Consider the following 16911-nt stretch of genomic DNA (forward strand, 5'->3'; position numbering starts at 1 on the left):
TGTCAAATAAAAACGAAAGTGCTACGGTAGAAAAAAACCAAAATTTTGCCAACTCCGAACGCCGAAAGAAAAGGACTTTTGGGGTCTACTGGTCATGACTCAGCAACCACCGTTCAAAGCTTTCAATGAAGCAGCACTCATGATGCGAAGAATCAATCGGGCGGCGCGCGCGAGGGCGAGGGGCGATCGGGTCAGTCAGACGCGCACGCACGGGAGGGTTGGCAGCGACGCCGCACCGCACGAGCACGAGAGGCCCGCACGCCCGCCCGGGGCCCCCGACACATTTTCCATAGGCAAACCGCAAACAGTGTCCCGACACCGCTGGGCGCGCCGCGCACGACGGGCGAACCACCGGGGCGTGGGCGTGCGGTCCCTCCCCACCCCACCCCGGGCACGGGCAGGCGAGGGGACAGGCGGAATCTCGCCGCGCTGGCCGTCTCACTGGCGCCCAACCCCGCCTGCCTGCCGTTGCACGCCCCGTGTGGCCCCGCTCGCCACCGCATTATCGCCTTGCCTGCCTTCTCCTCAGTCCTCGTCTGCTACCTCTACACTATCAGCAGCTGCTGAGGTTTCAGCTCTGCTCTGCTATATATACGGCGCCCATTGGAGTGCTGATACAAGTTCAACAACACCTGCTGCTTGACTTGAGTTGAGTTGAGCTAACTACACATCTAGCTATAGCTTCTCCTCCCCATTGCCCACTTGGGAGAATTCCTCCAATCCACAACACAATGAAGCTGCTCGTTGGAGGACAGAGGAGGCAGAGGGGGTTCGGCAAGGCCCTCAAGGAGCAGAGGGCCAGGCTCTACATCATCCAGCGCTGCGTCGTCATGCTCCTGCGCTGGCACGACTGATCCATCCACCACTGCGATGGATCCATGGCGAAACTGGTGGATCCGCAGGGCGAGCTCGATCGTCTTTCATCGGGTGCCGTAGTTTTGGGGGGTGTCGTGCTGGTGCCACAATGGTTGCCGGCTGCTGTACATAGAGAGAGAGAGAGGGCCAAGGGCCAATACAGTGTAGTATTACAAATAGAGGTGGTAGCTAGCAGTAGGATTCGCTCTGGTGTTCATCAGTGTCTACTGTGTCATTGTGTAATCACATCAGTGTGGAATGCATGCCAAATCAATGAACAAGACAACAACAACCAATGGGTCGCTCACAATGCCTTCACGGGTACCTCTTTGTTTTTGAGTACACACATGGATCCTCGCAGTTTGAGGCTCTGACCGATTGCTTTCCTCTTCTTTGCCAGAAAACCAGAACATCTGAATTTTCAGTGTATACCACTGCTTCCATTGACGGAAAAGACCTTATTTTAGGAACAGACTAAGTACTCTATTCTGATTCTGATGGTCTTATTATGGACTCCACAATTCCTGTATCAGGATTCAGGAGAGAGATGGAAAATGAAGTCTTCTAAAGGAACAGCACAAAGTCCTTTGCATCTTTGGGTCTCCCTCTCTTCCTTGCGGTTCTACACAATTCCTTGGTCTTCCATCAACTACATGCTTCTGGCATTTGCCTCGTCTGCTCGTCAGACGTCTGATGACTGCAAGGATATTCATATGGACGCAAGGCGGGGGTCACTCTCATTGCGTTACCACCAATACAATCATATGGAAAAAAAAAGTCACTACAAATGAATATTTTTTCTTGTACTATTTTGATTCCCTATAAATCCAACATATAGCCTCCCTGTACATTTTTCTTCCCTTGTTAATTTCACTTTGACCTTTTTCTTTCAACGTTAATCAACAACAAATATCATTGTTGTGGTAAAATTTTTATCTCAAAGTATTTTTTTATGTTGACTTCATGTCAGAAAAACCAAAAAAGGGAACCTTTTAGAGAGACCTTATTCATTGATTGCTTTTTTGGAGTAAAGATATTTTTGGGGTTCATCCAATAATGTGACTTAGCATGCATTTCAGGCAAACCTACTCTCAAAAAAGCATGTAGGGGGTTGGTTTGACTAATAATGTATTGCTCACCAGTATTTCCCATTTTTAGAAGCATTCATAAAAGAGGCTCACGATGTACAATCTGAGGCTCCAACCGAAAGAAAAGTCGAAAAAAACAATCAACTAATAAAAATGCAACAAAAATACTTATGTTGTTCCAGAACTCCGAATTATATTGGCAGGTCAATGCAATTTCAAAATTAGGTAACTAGTGTCTACTGAAGGGGGAGCAATCAAGAAGAGAATACCTAAACCAAGCCTGGAATGTTGGTCATTCTCCCTTTTTCTTTAGAAACCATATATGGCATGATCTGTGCCTCTCCAAAGCTCACATTGCCATCAGAAGAGAAAAGTTTAGGGCCTGTTTGTTTCCCTTCTCATCTCAACCAGGCCAGCTCTAGGGAGCCGGGCTGCCTTTGGCCTGGCCGAGTGCATGCAGGAAGTCTAGTTTGGTTGCATGTATATGTGGAGCCAGGCTCTGATTAGATGCTGTTTGGTTGTTTGTACGAAGATAAGCTGTATGAGATAAAAAATATTATAAAATTATGATTATAATTTTTATTTTTATACGAATACACTCTTAGAGGTCTTATTTTATCTAATTATATCTTAATCAACTTTAAAATACACTAATATCACTTGATATTTACTAATCATGCACTAATACACAGTTAGCCACGTAAACGGCTGCATCTGCCCAGCCTGGCTGGCCAGAAACGGTCGATTTAGGCGTTCCTCCTCAGCCTGGCTGAGGGCTCCTTTTTGCATGCTCAGAGTCTGGCCCAAAGCTACATGCAGGCAACCAAACAGAGCCACGCTGCATCCCAAGATACATGTATGGTCTCATGCGGGCAACCAAACACGCCCTTAAGCTCAGCTTGTCCTACACTACAGTACTATTTTATCCCAGGGACAGAGATATACAAAGCTGTTCATCACGTTCTTAAGCAGAGTAGCAGACACCAAGGGCTAGCTAGATCCAGAAAAATCCTTGCTGTAGTCAGATCACAGCACATGCGTTCCACGCAAATCCATCTCATGAGACCGGTCAGGTTGTGGATCTGTCCGTGAGGCACACCGGAGGGCCATCTTGGGTTGCCAGGCACGCCCCAATCTCCTCCCAGGGATCAACATTGACTTTGCTAATAAACTGATCCCTGATGGCCAACTCCGGGTTATTGTAAGATGAGATGAATCATACTCACATGATCAGATGGACATTGGGCTCTTAGATTTTTCACCTTGTTGTCGGATGGTCCAAGTACATGCTGTGTGGGTTGCCAGTTTTGCCATGATGCAGGTGGGTGTATTATATGCTTTTCTGTCTCTTATAACAACCATCTCCACCTGTGCCTGACCCTTCTTGCTATATAAATTTCTAGCATTGTGCCTACTGAAGACCAGCCATACCTAGAGCAAAATCATACAGTAGCAGGGTTCTTAGTCACTCAAACCATACAGCTTGTGAGTTCTGTCCAAGGTGTGGCAGTTCAGATTGTAAGGATGAAGCTTGGGAGCCGAAGGACAGGAGGGTTCAGCAAAGCCCTCAAGGAGCAAAGATCGAGGCTTTATATCATCTCGCGGTGTGTTGTTATGCTGATCCGGTGGCATGACTGACGAAAAACAATTTTTGCTATTGCATTTTTGTTTTCTTTTCCCAGTTCTTGCTTGGTGTTTTCTGCTACTAAATAGATAGGGCAAGTGTATATATAGATAAAGGCAGTCAACATGAATCAATATTCAGATTTGTTCCTCTCTTATTATTTGTCTCTCATTCGCTTGCACAATTTCTTTTGCACATGAATCTCATGACGAAGCAGATCCAAATTTATGTTTCGTAGATGTCATCAGCAGAATTAATCAGAACGATTGTCTTCATTACATTCTGATCTGAAACTGTTGCGATCCTATTCTATTGATTACATCTTTTGGAAATAATTTTATTTGCTGATTTCATACAAAAAAAAAGGAACTTTTGCGACATTATCTGATAAATACTTGAAACGATGAAGCCTAGCTGGAAACGTTCCAATAAATGTATGTAAAAGCCCAAAAATGTGAAGTTCTGGAACAATTCAAGAGCAGTATTGGTGAACTCATGGAATACATGCCATAAAATGCATCATTTCACTTGAGCTCCAAATTTTTGGGTGATGTCATTTTTAAATTCGATGAATTTATGAACTAAATTAGCTAAGCAGACACTAAAATAAGAGAAATTTTACAGTACTTGGAATAAATTAGAGTCATCCATTTGAGTAGATCTAAAGGTTATAAGATAAGAAGAACCAATATACGGAGGAACTTAAATGGGCCGGAACTGAAATCATGTGGGCAAGGAACTAGTTCTAAATTAAATTTAAAGGGTAGATCAGTACTTTTGCGTCTCTTCCCATCTCACCGTGCGTTCTCTTTCTGTCTCCCGCAGCTCCATCCGTCTCCGAGCGTTGGCCGCGCGGCAGCCTCCGGTGGCCATAGCTCGGGCGCAAGTGCAGGCCCTGCAATTACCTTCATCTCCTAGCGCGGGTGGCGTGGCGGCCAAGCGGCCGGCGCGCGGGCTCCTACTGCACGGCTCGCTGAGCACAGGCTCTAAGCTACGGCAGTGTTGGCCCACCTGCTGAAGCTCCTATATGTTCCATTGTGCTCGCCGTCGATGCTCTAGCATTCATGCTGCTACTTCTTCTCGTGAAAGCTGTGTGTACTAATCCGTTTGAAGACTGCAAGTACCATTCCATAGATCGGCTAACAATACAGAATTCAATGATGATTTAACAAAATGTATTGCTCGCAAATCTGGTAACAAAATCCAGGACAGACGGCCAGCACCGGTGGCGTTTAGTTGTAGTTCATCCGATAGAGGGAAAAGAAAGAAAGAACCAGCAAACTTAGTACCTATATTGGAATGACCAAATTAACCTTATGGCTGAAAAAAAAATCCATGAAGAGGAACTACCTATTACCTAAGCACCATAACAAACCTCCTAAAATAATACTGGAATGATGTTCACGCAAAGCGAATTGTGTAACAAAACAGCAATGTAATATTTCAAACTCAATCAAGAAAAATTCATATAAAAATAACAAATTCCAGGTGAATATGCACCAGAAGGCCAATATTCACCTTGCATATGCATCTAAACTTTATTATTTTCATATTATTTTTTTAAAAACGAGTTTGAATCTCAATTTTTTCTACAATGTACATCTACAGATGCACTATGGATGTACATAACTTCAAAAATTTTCAAAACTCCTGCATATATTTTTGTAAAGAGTTTTCACGGTTACACCAAAATAGAGTGTTTGCACCTAATATTTTCCCATATATCACTCAGAAACTCGAGTTCTCATCATACACAAAACTTAGCAGTTATCACAGGTTTTGTCGAGATGTTTTACAAAAAAACTGTGCGCTACTATCTTGTCTACCCGGAACAGAGATACAGAACATAGCTGTTCATGATCTGGGGCGAACGAACACCAAAGGCTAGATGCAGGCAAATCCTTGCTGTAGTCGGATCCAGAACACATGCAATCCATCCAAGTGTGTGTGCGAGATCGGTCAGGTTGTCCATCAGGCGCAATGGAGGGACCATTCAGGGTTGTCGGGCACGCTTCAATTTCCTCAGAGGCCATGACTGACTTTGCCATAACTTGATGCCTGAAAGGCCAAAGTTGAGCACGCGTGGAGCAGATTGTTGTAAGATGAGGGACAGGACAGGCTCACTTGATCAGATAGACAGTGGGGTACTTGTTTTTCACTCCCTTGTCTGATGGTCCAAGTACATACAGTGTGTGGGCTGCCATTCTTGACATGGTGCAAGTGGATGACTGCTTATTTTAGTCTCCTCTTGTTCATTATTTCCATTGCCATCTGCCTGTGTCCCTTCTTATATAAACTCCTAGCATAGTGCAAACTGAGTCAGCCACACCCACAGCAGGTTCAAGTGCCAAGATCACTGAGCTGTTGTCGTGTTTTCCAGCCAGCCACGCCAACATTAGATACAGACTTGAGACTTGTGTCCAAAGAGTGTGAGCGAGCATTTGACAGGATGAAGCTTGGGAGCCAAAAAAGAAGAGAAGGCTTCAGCAAAGCCCTCAAGGAGCAGAGATCAAGGCTTTATATTATCTCGAGATGCATCGTTATGCTGATCCGGTGGCATGACTGACGAAGAACAGTTTTGGCTCCTGATTTCTTCTTTGTTCTTCCAGCTCTCGTGTTGTTTTTTCTTTCCAGGCTTCCAGCTAATAGAATGGTAGGGAAATTGTGTATATGAATCGCCCTGCTGAAATATGAATCCATATTCAGTTTTGTCCCTCTCATTGTTTGTCTTCTTGTGTATCAGTTTACACAAGAATGAAAAAGTTAACCAATGGCGTTGTTTCTCTGTTTCTGGGATGATGTGACTTGTTTCTATAGGCAGAAATTTTTAGTGACGATCACTCTAGGACTATCCTACTTGATTTGCGTGACTACACAAATTAAACGAACTATCCATCACGGACATCATACTGATGGTTACATGTCCATTGAACAGAGAAAAGGGGAGACATTGCGTTAGAAACACCACCATCGGGCATCCAGTTGGCGAACAGAGGTGGGATGTCACCTTCTTGTCCATGTCTTGGTCATTCATCCGCTGGATGCCCGGATATATCGTTGGAAGAGGGAACTTGCATGAAAGAATCCTGCGCCTGAGAAACCAGTAGTCTGTACGCCATTTGTAACATGATCATGACTCCCTCTGCCACCGGCACTTGCCTTTCACTGCAGGGTCTTTTATAGTTTTGTTTTGAAAGCAAGCATTGTTTCGAGCTTTCTAAATTGCCCCAACATATGGCTGCAAAGCCAAAGGCATAAAAGCACAGGCATTTGAAGTGTTCAGATGATGAACCATACCAGACATAACTGGAGAACTAGAGTGCATTACAATATGTCTTCATGGATGGCTAATCGACAGAGTGATTTTTTTTTTGACAAAAGAAGAATTATATTAAATAATAGCTGGATATATGAAAGTGTTACAAGCTCTCTAAATTACACATATATCTAGAAAATAATTTTCATCTAAATTATACCCATGATGTGAATAACTCATATCTCAAAACCAAACCTGTGAAAGTTACTGTGGCCGTCATATTGTTTTCTCTGCTCTACACATTTCTAGGGGCCTAGAATGTTTGTTCTCAATTGGTATGTGGTACCCATTTACCCACAATTCAGCTGTGTACCCTTCCAGCATACTAGCGAAATTCAGCGACAGGCTTAGCAGATAATCTTGACTATTCTGTCACCCAACAATTAGTTGAACGATCGGTTTCCAATTAAACAGCAGATACCTGGTAATATAACAAGCTGGAAGCACAGAGGATGATGAGACATTCATGCACCTATCGCCAGTGCAAAACGATATAAACTACAGGCCTCCGTCGATGCAGCCCGCCAAGGAACAGCTGTGCTCCAAGAGGAAACTGGGAACTCGCTTGATGCCGCCTAGCGCAGCGAAGACAAGCAAAGCAATCACCACGAAGCTCTGACCTCCTGAGCTGGTGGTTCCCCGCGACGTTCAGATCTCGACGCCGGTGGTCCCCGTCATGCGTGCACGCCGGCGCACGCACGGGTCCGCCATTTCAGACCACGCCGCACGTAAGGCATGGCAGTTGTTGCAGAGCGCACGCACGACTTCCTGAATCCTAACTGTATCTCAGGTCCCAAATCACTTTAAACAAGTAGTAGTACAAGCATGAAAGGACATAATAATACATTAATCAAACCTAGCAAAGCCAGAGAAAGGTGCAGGTAAGCAGTCACATGATCGCGGCCGTGGGGGACAGGACGAGCAAAGCGAGGCCAAATGGATCCAAGGAGAGGTGCCAGAGGTTTTCGAGGCCGCTGTCCTCGGCTCCAAGTCCTGGATCACCGGTATACTAGTAGTACACCAGTGAGGTCGGTGCAGCAGCCGTGCGTGTGCACTAGTATGATATTACTTCACTAGGGTGTGACAGCTGCATGTGCCCATGTGGCCACCGGAACGCATCTCATCTTCGCCTATATATAGAGAGAGAGAGAGAGTTTTGTACGTGTAATTACTCGTAGCTGAGAGTATCCGCACGCGAGCGTCCTCCGTTCCGCCCGACGGTCGCACCTAACGGGAGACGTTGCGGGTGCGGAGGTGGCTAACGGGAAAAGTCGGAGGTGCGGCCCACTGCTAACGGGTTCGGATAGATTCGAAAGTCGAAACGTATCTGCCGAATGGAATCACAAGTATGGCCCTCGCCCTTGTATATATAGGAGTTGTTCGTATATACGTGATTATATTATTTAACAATCATCGGATGAGCGCCTGGCCGGATATGCTCTCGTAAATAAAGTATGGACACATACTTTAATAAATAAGGTGAGTATGTTTGCATACATGTAAGAATATGTTCATATACTCATGGAATTTGACTGTAGAGTATATGTAGGGTTTTTAGGAGAAAAAATAGTATGTTTTATAATATGCAGACATACTTTTTGACATGAGTACATACACAATAAAATGAGGAGTTTTGAGGGAAAATAGTATGCTAGCATGCGTGCATATACTTTCACACGAAGTATATTAGTACATATTTTTTAAAAGAAAGTCTGTATAGATAGTACTTTATAAAAGATTATGTATGATGTATACATTTCGAGGAGTATTTGTACATCTGTTTACAAGGGTCAAAGTATATACCTCCTTTGTTGCGCACATATATACTGACTTCTAATTTTATGAGACTATTCCATTTATAGAAGCAAGCATTCTTGAGTTAATTGCAGTAATTATTAACTATAATTTAGATGCAAATTGATATGCAATTCTGCTGCGTTTACAGGCAGACAAAAGTTATCTAAACTGACCATATATGCAGTCCCTCGAAGTTGCTACTTTACCATGCCATACTCATCCATCATATATTCAAGCCCTTCATGAAAATGATGATTGCAGACCAATCATAAAAAAATATTGTCATTTGTGCAAGAAAATTTAGAAGACATGTCATGTAGGAACTTTGATGCATATTATGCACGCATTTCTTATAGTGTTAGTGTGTTCTAAAAAAGAGTATCAAGTTATACTGTAATATGAAAAATATCAAATGATACTATACGATAAAGTAAGGTATGCAAACATACATTTATCTGAAAAAGGTATCTAAATGTAATCCTTTTTGAAAAATAGTATCTAAGCATACTCTCAATTCTTGAATATTGATTCCAAAATAAATTATGAAGATACATAAGTTCGGATCTATTATATGATAAAAAGGCACGCTGGGGTGTGATTTTGTACCTGGTCATGGAGAGTCAAAGAGCATAGAGCGACTTTGTGATTGCCAAAGCGAGAAAGTCAACAATCTCAAAAAAGTATGATGTGATACTACTACCAGTAGATACTACAATCCCAACAAAAGTATCATGTGAAAAAAGAATCATGAGATACTAAAAACTTAAAATATACTGTATGTTCAAAAGTATCGGAAGATACTAAATATGAAAATTATCAAGTGATACTATAATATACTGTAGAAAATATCACATGGAACTATGATCTTAAAAAGGTATCAAGCATACTCTTTTCTGAAAAAGTATACAAACGTACTCTTTTTCAACCGTTTGCATAGATATTTTTATCTGAAGCCGTTTACTGAGATGATGAAGATGATTAACACGCCGGCCGATGTCCATCTTCCTCTATTCTACCTTAAAATAAACATTTTTATGAAACACTGACTATATGCAGTGGTAGGCTGCCAGTACATTGCAACTGAGAAGAACGTCTCACCTACATATCAAACGATAAAACAATTTCAATGTGATTTCGACTCTTCCTCATCCCAAATCAGTAATTTTCTTTTGCCAATCTCAATTTCCCTATCCACCAATCCATAATCAACACTAGCACAGCCGCACAAGTGGGCAGTGTTTTGGATCTGGACGTTCAGAAGGAAGAGGAAAAACATAGTTCATCGAGGCAGGACACCTGAGTTCTTCCGAGAACCACCGTCAGCATATATGTTCATCACACAGACAACGAAGGTAGAGGGTAGTGGACGTGGCAACCATATCCACAAAGTGGCCTCCCGAGGGATGCCGTGCTCGCAGGTTGGAACACGCAGCCACCGGATAGAACGAAGATGTCGTGCTCGCAGGTCGTGCACGCACAGCCGCCACCGTTGAGGGAGGTGAGTTGCGTTACGGTAGAATCCGCAGGGGAGAAATGTGCCGCCGGCAAGGAGCGCTCGCGTGGTTGGCCGCGCGCGCCGCCGTTGCGGGGCGCTGTGCGGGTCTGACCGCCGCCGCCTGGGATACCTACCGCAAGGGCTGGTGGTGTGCCGCGCGCGCTGGGATGGCCGTGCCGCCAGAGTGCGCCTGCAGCAATGTCGCCGGGGCAGCCCGCCGCCTCGCCTCAGATCCAGGCGCCGCCAAATGTTGTACGGCAAAATTTCAAATATATATAGAACCGATTAACGGATCGAGTCAGCTTTTTTCAACCCGCTAAACAGCCTGCACCACGGTGGAACAACGTCATCGGTCCCTTAGATACGTTCGCGCACATGACTCGACGGAAGCTTGCGGACTCACATACATCGGTGGAGCGCGACGAAATATACTCGGAATGAAGGAGGGAGTAGTTACAAGTTACACGTACGTGTACAAAGGAGTTTTATATATATATATATATATATATATATATATATATATATATATATATCAAATTTAACCACATCACAACACATAAGTCATAGTCATCATCTAAATATACAAAGAGTACAAGTAAACTATCTAAGCATACCACATTTGTTCAGAAAATAAACTTTCAAGGTTGTTCACTCATAGTTTGTGTAGTTCAGGAAACACATCCTTTACAAATAAAATTTAATTTTCCACGGCTCTAGCTAGATCCTTTGAATATCACAGGTCTATGGAAATATCAGGATTCACATACAACCTTTGAATAGAGATTGACAGAACTAAATGAAGACACCAGAAAAACATAAACAAGAAAAGGTAAACATACCAAACTAGTGAGACTGGAGGTTCTCAGCTTTGAGTTATGAATGGGTTAGGTGTCTTTCATGGAATAAAAGATGTATCAAGTTACGAGAAAGACATCATTGAAACCTTCCAATAGCAACAGCAACACTATATTTGAACCACTTGACAAATGAGCTGCAAGCTAAGTACCAATATGATCCATACATATTTTGGGGATAAGGCTGCAACCAGATAATTGACCAAAGTAGAATTGTACCTCAAGTACAGCCTGCTAAAACAGTAACTAAGAAGCATTTTGACATTAACCAAAGCAGAAAAAAATTAACCTGATATTAGCAGTAACAATTTTCTATAAACCAAAAGAATCTAGTATATATAATTTATTTAGTATTTCATTGCAAATGGCACCAATCTTAGTATAGACAATCTGATACTTTTGCAAACACTATAAATGGCACGAATCTTAGTACATATACTCAAGTTGGATCAGGTAGGCAAGAGTTTAATTTCACTGGGCATAAATTTATTAAATAAATCTACATAATATGTAGTACCTGAGAGAATAGATCAGCTATGCAAGAGTTATATCCCATAGGGTCTGAAATAGGAAACAATCAGATCCCTCTTGAGTGTTTCCCTATACATCAAAAAGAAACTATTAGTAAGGGCATATACAACAGTGAGACAGCGGTTGTCTATAAGTTTTTGAAATTTACAATACAGACAGCTAAATAGACAGCTCGTACAACCCATAGTCAGATGCTGTCTATTTGGCTGTCTACAAATCGTTTAATGCTTGTAGGTAGCCATGATCAATTATGAAAATCATTTATATATATCATTGTGTTGCTAAATGATCCAAAACAAATCTAACAAAGCAAATCATATGTTATATAACTGAAGTTCACAAGGAGACATGCAAACATTTGATAGGTTCACAGCTTGTTTCAGTCGACAAGCAAAAGACAGGTTTCAAGCAAAATTATCATGCCATCATACAACTAAAACTGAAACACTAAGACTGAAACACTAAGATAGTTAAGATTGAAACACTAAGACTGAAACAAGACTGAAAATTATCATGCCATCGGTAGAATTTCTAGCACACCTCACCATGGCTTCCTCCTTTTCCCTGCTGGTACAAATGAATAGATATATCAATTTTAGTGAACTGAACAAGTGAACAAGGATACTGAAACTGACAACTAAGACTGATAGATAACATAACATACAAGATAATGACAACTAAGACTGACAGGTAACTAAAATAGCATGTGACCATATGCATACAGCATACCTGACTAGATCATTTCAGAAAATAAAGTCTTCCTAAAACACTTCATGGCAGCAACAAGTAAAACAAACAAACAAACAAGTAAAAATTCAGTAGCTAAAAATACAGTAGCTACAGACCGACGAAGGGCGCCGATTTTTCAGTCAGGTATAAAATATCTATATATGCGATAGAAGACGAAAAAATATCACTAAAATCGCCAGGCAGTACTACTACTACTACTACTACTTCTAAAATGTAAACAATGCTTGAACACGATGGCAAGCCATTAAAACTGAGAAGAGATAAACTAAGACTCGGCGGATAGATAAATAGAACTTATCCAACAAGACAAGGATTTGCCTCAAAAAAGCTCACCACGAGTGCAGCTACGGACACTTCAAGACTCCCAAGTATTGTCCTGCTCTAAGAACGCGATCTGTCGCCGGAACCTAGCCGGATCCAGACCCACCGAGCGGTCACCACCATAGCCCCGCCGAAGACGACTCCCCGCCGCGGCGGCTCGCGTCGGCGCCGCCCGCCGTCGACGCGTCCGGGTCCTCCTCCCCGGACTCCGCCGTCGACGCACCGCGTTTCCTTTTTTTTCTTTCCTCTTCTGCCCTGGTGCGTGTCTGATGTGGCGCGGTGTTTGGTTGTGCATAGCCCGCTGCTCGCGAGCAGGAGCGAGGAGTACAGGCTTTTGTTCCGGCTGCCGCCTGACGAGGTAAATTGAGCGCCCGGCTGATTGGCGTCAAGTGATCCCTAGCTTTTTCCTCTCTCTCTCTGCTATATAGCTGTTGACCTTATCATAATTAATTACTAGCTGCTTTACCCTTTGCTCTGGAGTATGCTAGCATCTTGCTCCTTTGCTCTGGAGTACGCCAGCATCTTGCTTTGAGAGTTTGGTTTGAATTATGAGTGAGTTCAGAGGAGCCTTGTTATAATTATTGGTTTGACTTCACTCCTAAGCGGTTTGTAGTTTCATGAGTTTCCTTCTGCGTTTTGATTTGGTTGACAGTTAGTTGAACCACTGTACAAAAAGGAGGATTTTGAGTGATCATACTTAGTTATTTTGCTGATAGTTGATTGAAAGGTAGTCTGATAAGTGGATTTTGAGCAATAACGCATAAGCCAAGTGTCCATCTAACATAGCCTGTTACCATACTTGTCAAGTTTATCATTTGATTCAATGCACACAGCATACCTGACTAGATCATTTCAGAAAATAAAGTCTTCCTAAAACACTTCATGGCAGCAACAAGTAAAACAAACAAACAAGTAAAAATTCAGTAGCTAAAAATACAGTAGCTACAGACCGACGAAGGGCGCCGATTTTTCAGTCAGGTATAAAATATCTATATATGCGATAGAAGACGAAAAAATATCACTAAAATCGCCAGGCAGTACTACTACTACTACTTCTAAAATGTAAACAATGCTTGAACAGGATGGCAAGCCATTAAAACTGAGAAGAGATAAACTAAGACTCGGCGGATAGATAAATAGAACTTATCCAACAAGACAAGGATTTGCCTCAAAAAAGCTCACCACGAGTGCAGCTACGGACACATCAAGACTCCCAAGTATTGTCCTGCTCCAAGAACGCGATCTGTCGCCGGAACCTAGCCGGATCCAGACCCACCGAGCGGTCACCACCATAGCCCCGCCGAAGACGACTCCAGCAACGGCCGAAAAATCGGCGCCTTGTTGGGGATGAGCTGCTTCCGCGACCGAGTGTAAGGTCCAAAAGGCTAGAGGGGGGGTGAATAGCCTATTTAAAAATTCTACAAACTTCAACTAGACAAGTTGATTAGTAAAACAAAAGGCGAAGCTATTCTAGCACTAGCACAACTAAGCTATGCAAGCCACTACAAGTCTAGCAAAAAAGCTAAACACTAGTTACAACAAGAAAGCACAACTAGAAGCTTGCTACACTCCTAAACAAGAGAGCTAAGCTAAACAAGCTACACAACTAGCAAGGTATACACAAAGGTAAAGGAGAGGGGAGTGATTGTTATACCGACGTTGTAGAGTAGAAATATATCCAATCAATCACGTGTACAATCACAAGAGAAACCTCGGCAAGAGATGACACAAGATTTTTTACCGAGGTTCACTTGCTTCCCGGCAAGCTACTCCTCGTTGTGGCGATACACCCACTTGATGGATCACGAGCTAATTGGCAATCCAAAGCCAAACCCTCAGCGGGTGCCGCACATCCACTCACAAGATGGGGATCCTCCAAGCCACGAGCAATCCACTAGAGTAGCCAATTGCGATCTCCCGCGGGGAAGGCTCAAGAACCCCTCACAAGTCACTTGGTGAGGCTTGAAACAATCTCCAATCACGAGCTCAACACCACCGCTGCTCCAAGCCGTCTAGGGCGTCGGGAAACACCTAAGTGAAAGCTTTTGAGGAGATGAGTGGAGGGAGTATTCTCTAGCTCAATGTATGCATCAAGTATTCAAATGTGCAAGAGAGAGCCTCCCAAAGCCGGCCACCAACTATTTATAAGCCCCTCAAAGAAACTAGCCGTTGGCCACTTTCACTGGGCTGAAAACGGGGGCACCGGACGCTACTAAGTGAGCACCGGACGCTCGACCTCCTGCGTCCGGTGCACCAGAGTTAGCCACGTGTCGATCTTGAAACTCGCGCGTCAGTTTCTAACGGCTACCTGCAACACACCGGACGCTCTGCAAGTCTACACCGGACACACCGGACTCATGCGCAGAGAGTTTGTCAAACTCGCGACCTCACCGGACGCTAGGCACCGGACGGTCCGGTGCTCACCGGACTCGTGCGAAGAGAGGGTTGCAAAAACCCCTCACACCGGACGCTAACCACCGGACGCTACCAGAGTGCGTCCGGTGCTCAACCCTAGCAGAGTCAAGCTCTGACAGCACACCGGACTCTGAGGCCAGCGTCCGGTGCCTCCGCACCCAGCGTCCGGTGAGTGTTTCTCAGTGAGAAAACACTCCCGCGACTTCACCAAATTTCTCATCGGCGCAATAGAAAATATACTCTTATTTTTCTCAAAAGCGCCGAATCCCGCCTCGCAAGCTCGGCGGGAGGGAGAGAGGAACCCACACCCCTCTCAACCCTAGGAACTCCACCTCCTTTGCAAATGTGCTAACATCAACAAGTGTCCACCACCAAAGTGCAAGTGTGTTAGCTTTTCACAAACATTTTTACCAAAGGAGTTAAGTTAGCACTTTACTCGATCCTAATGCATATGCTCAAGATGGGACCTAGTAGCACTTGATTCGAGAGATAACCGTGATTTCCCCTCTTGATAGTCGGCTATCTATTCTAAACCCGGTCAATCACTTCTCTACTCATTTTAGACCGGCAAAAGTAAAACCCTATGTTTATACCTTTGCCTTGATAACTTTGCTCCTCGTCTATCACCATGATCTCCACTTCATGCTTCATCCCTTTGTGATCGTGTGGCCACCTTTCCATGCCACCATGCACCTTTATCACATGTGTTGCTATGCCTAACTCAAATCACTTAAACACAAGGCATTAGCAACTTGGTGTCATTAATTACCAAAACCAAACTTGGGCTTTCACCGAGCCGTTTCCACGGGGAAGTCTGCTCGCCCCTGCCGCCGCTGTTGTGGCCGTCCCCGTAGCCACTGCAGCCACTGACAACGCGAGGGGAGGGGCGGGGGCGGGGGCCGGGGCGGTGTGGGCCGGCGGCGGATCTGGTAGGCGGCGTGGCGCGGGCGGCGGCGGGTTGGGCGCGTGTGTGCGGGCGGCGGGTTGGGCGCGTGTGTTAGGGTTCGGCGTGCGAGGGGCCGGGTGGGGATAAAGAGGATTTTTTTTTTTTGGAAAATACCCTTTGCCGAGAGCCACAGAGAGACAGGCTCTCGGCAAAGTAATAGGCTACTTTTTTCTCCACAAACATCCTTTGCCGAGAGTCAGCCAGTCCCGCCATCTGGACAGGCTCTCGGCAAAGAGGAGTTGACTTTTTTATTTTTTTTATTTTGATTTTGGATCTAAGTTTTTTTTGTCCTTGTGACCCACTTGTGACCCAATTTCTGAATACATTTTAAAATTTTGCATTAATTTAATTTTTTTACTATATTTAACTAATTAATCTTGTTTCTTAAATTTTTTTACATAATTCAAATTTGAACTGCAGGTACATGGAATATTGGAATTCAATTATTCCAAAAATTATAGTCAAGATATTCAGTGTATGTTGAGGTCGTATCCACAGCCACACGTGAAATCTCAACCCTCTCGCTGACGTAACATGTCGAGGAATGTGAGGGAAAAGTGATTTTTAATTATATAAATTTCAAATGAAGTCCAAAAATCACTAAACTTGGCGATGTGTCGTCTTATCGCATGTGGAGGCTGTGATAAAAAATTCATAAGGTTTCGAGCAAGTTGCGATACCAGATGTTTAAAACTCAAACATCTCTCCATGCGATCAAATGTGATCACATGTGGAGATGTCTGGGTTTTAGATATCCAATGTCGCAACTTACTCGAAACCTTATGAATTTTTTATCACACCCTCCGCATGCGATAACACAACTTGTCGCCAAGTTTCGTGACTTTTGAACTTTATTTAGAATTTATATAATTAAAAACCACTTCTACGACACATGGATGGTCATGTTTTGTATACAAGA

At 43.7% G+C, this 16911-nt stretch overlaps 3 protein-coding genes and 1 long non-coding RNA gene across 7 annotated transcripts; 3 read left to right on the top strand and 1 right to left on the bottom strand.

Moving 5' to 3' along the window:
* On the top strand, nucleotides 597–1197 carry LOC110433484. The gene has a single exon (XM_021455708.1). It carries the CDS (start codon nucleotides 732–734, stop codon nucleotides 852–854), a length of 123 nt encoding a protein of 40 aa, XP_021311383.1. The 5' UTR covers nucleotides 597–731; the 3' UTR covers nucleotides 855–1197.
* Nucleotides 2929–3724, top strand: LOC110434136. Its single transcript, XM_021457891.1, has 2 exons — nucleotides 2929–3264; nucleotides 3347–3724. Exon 2 carries the CDS (start codon nucleotides 3468–3470, stop codon nucleotides 3579–3581), a length of 114 nt encoding a protein of 37 aa, XP_021313566.1. The 5' UTR covers nucleotides 2929–3264; nucleotides 3347–3467; the 3' UTR covers nucleotides 3582–3724.
* Nucleotides 5352–7971, top strand: LOC110434107. The gene has a single exon (XM_021457811.1). It carries the CDS (start codon nucleotides 6017–6019, stop codon nucleotides 6131–6133), a length of 117 nt encoding a protein of 38 aa, XP_021313486.1. The 5' UTR covers nucleotides 5352–6016; the 3' UTR covers nucleotides 6134–7971.
* On the bottom strand, nucleotides 10794–14138 carry LOC110433793. Of its 4 annotated transcripts, none has more exons than XR_002451117.1 (3): nucleotides 13814–14138; nucleotides 12101–12124; nucleotides 10794–11629 (listed from the first exon to the last, which is right to left on the bottom strand). It is a non-coding gene; the product is annotated as an uncharacterized LOC110433793 (long non-coding RNA). The 4 variants fall into 4 exon arrangements; XR_002451116.1 differs by having other exon boundaries at nucleotides 12101–12127; XR_002451115.1 differs by having other exon boundaries at nucleotides 10794–12124.

This window comes from Sorghum bicolor, chromosome 3, assembly GCF_000003195.3.
Source record: "Sorghum bicolor cultivar BTx623 chromosome 3, Sorghum_bicolor_NCBIv3, whole genome shotgun sequence".
Taxonomy (NCBI): domain Eukaryota; kingdom Viridiplantae; phylum Streptophyta; class Magnoliopsida; order Poales; family Poaceae; genus Sorghum; species Sorghum bicolor.

Bases quoted from the DNA above. Each gene is read 5' to 3' on its own strand.
- LOC110433484 (XM_021455708.1), top strand. From the start codon at position 732: ATGAAGCTGCTCGTTGGAGGACAGAGGAGGCAGAGGGGGTTCGGCAAG.
- LOC110434136 (XM_021457891.1), top strand. From the start codon at position 3,468: ATGAAGCTTGGGAGCCGAAGGACAGGAGGGTTCAGCAAAGCCCTCAAG.
- LOC110434107 (XM_021457811.1), top strand. From the start codon at position 6,017: ATGAAGCTTGGGAGCCAAAAAAGAAGAGAAGGCTTCAGCAAAGCCCTC.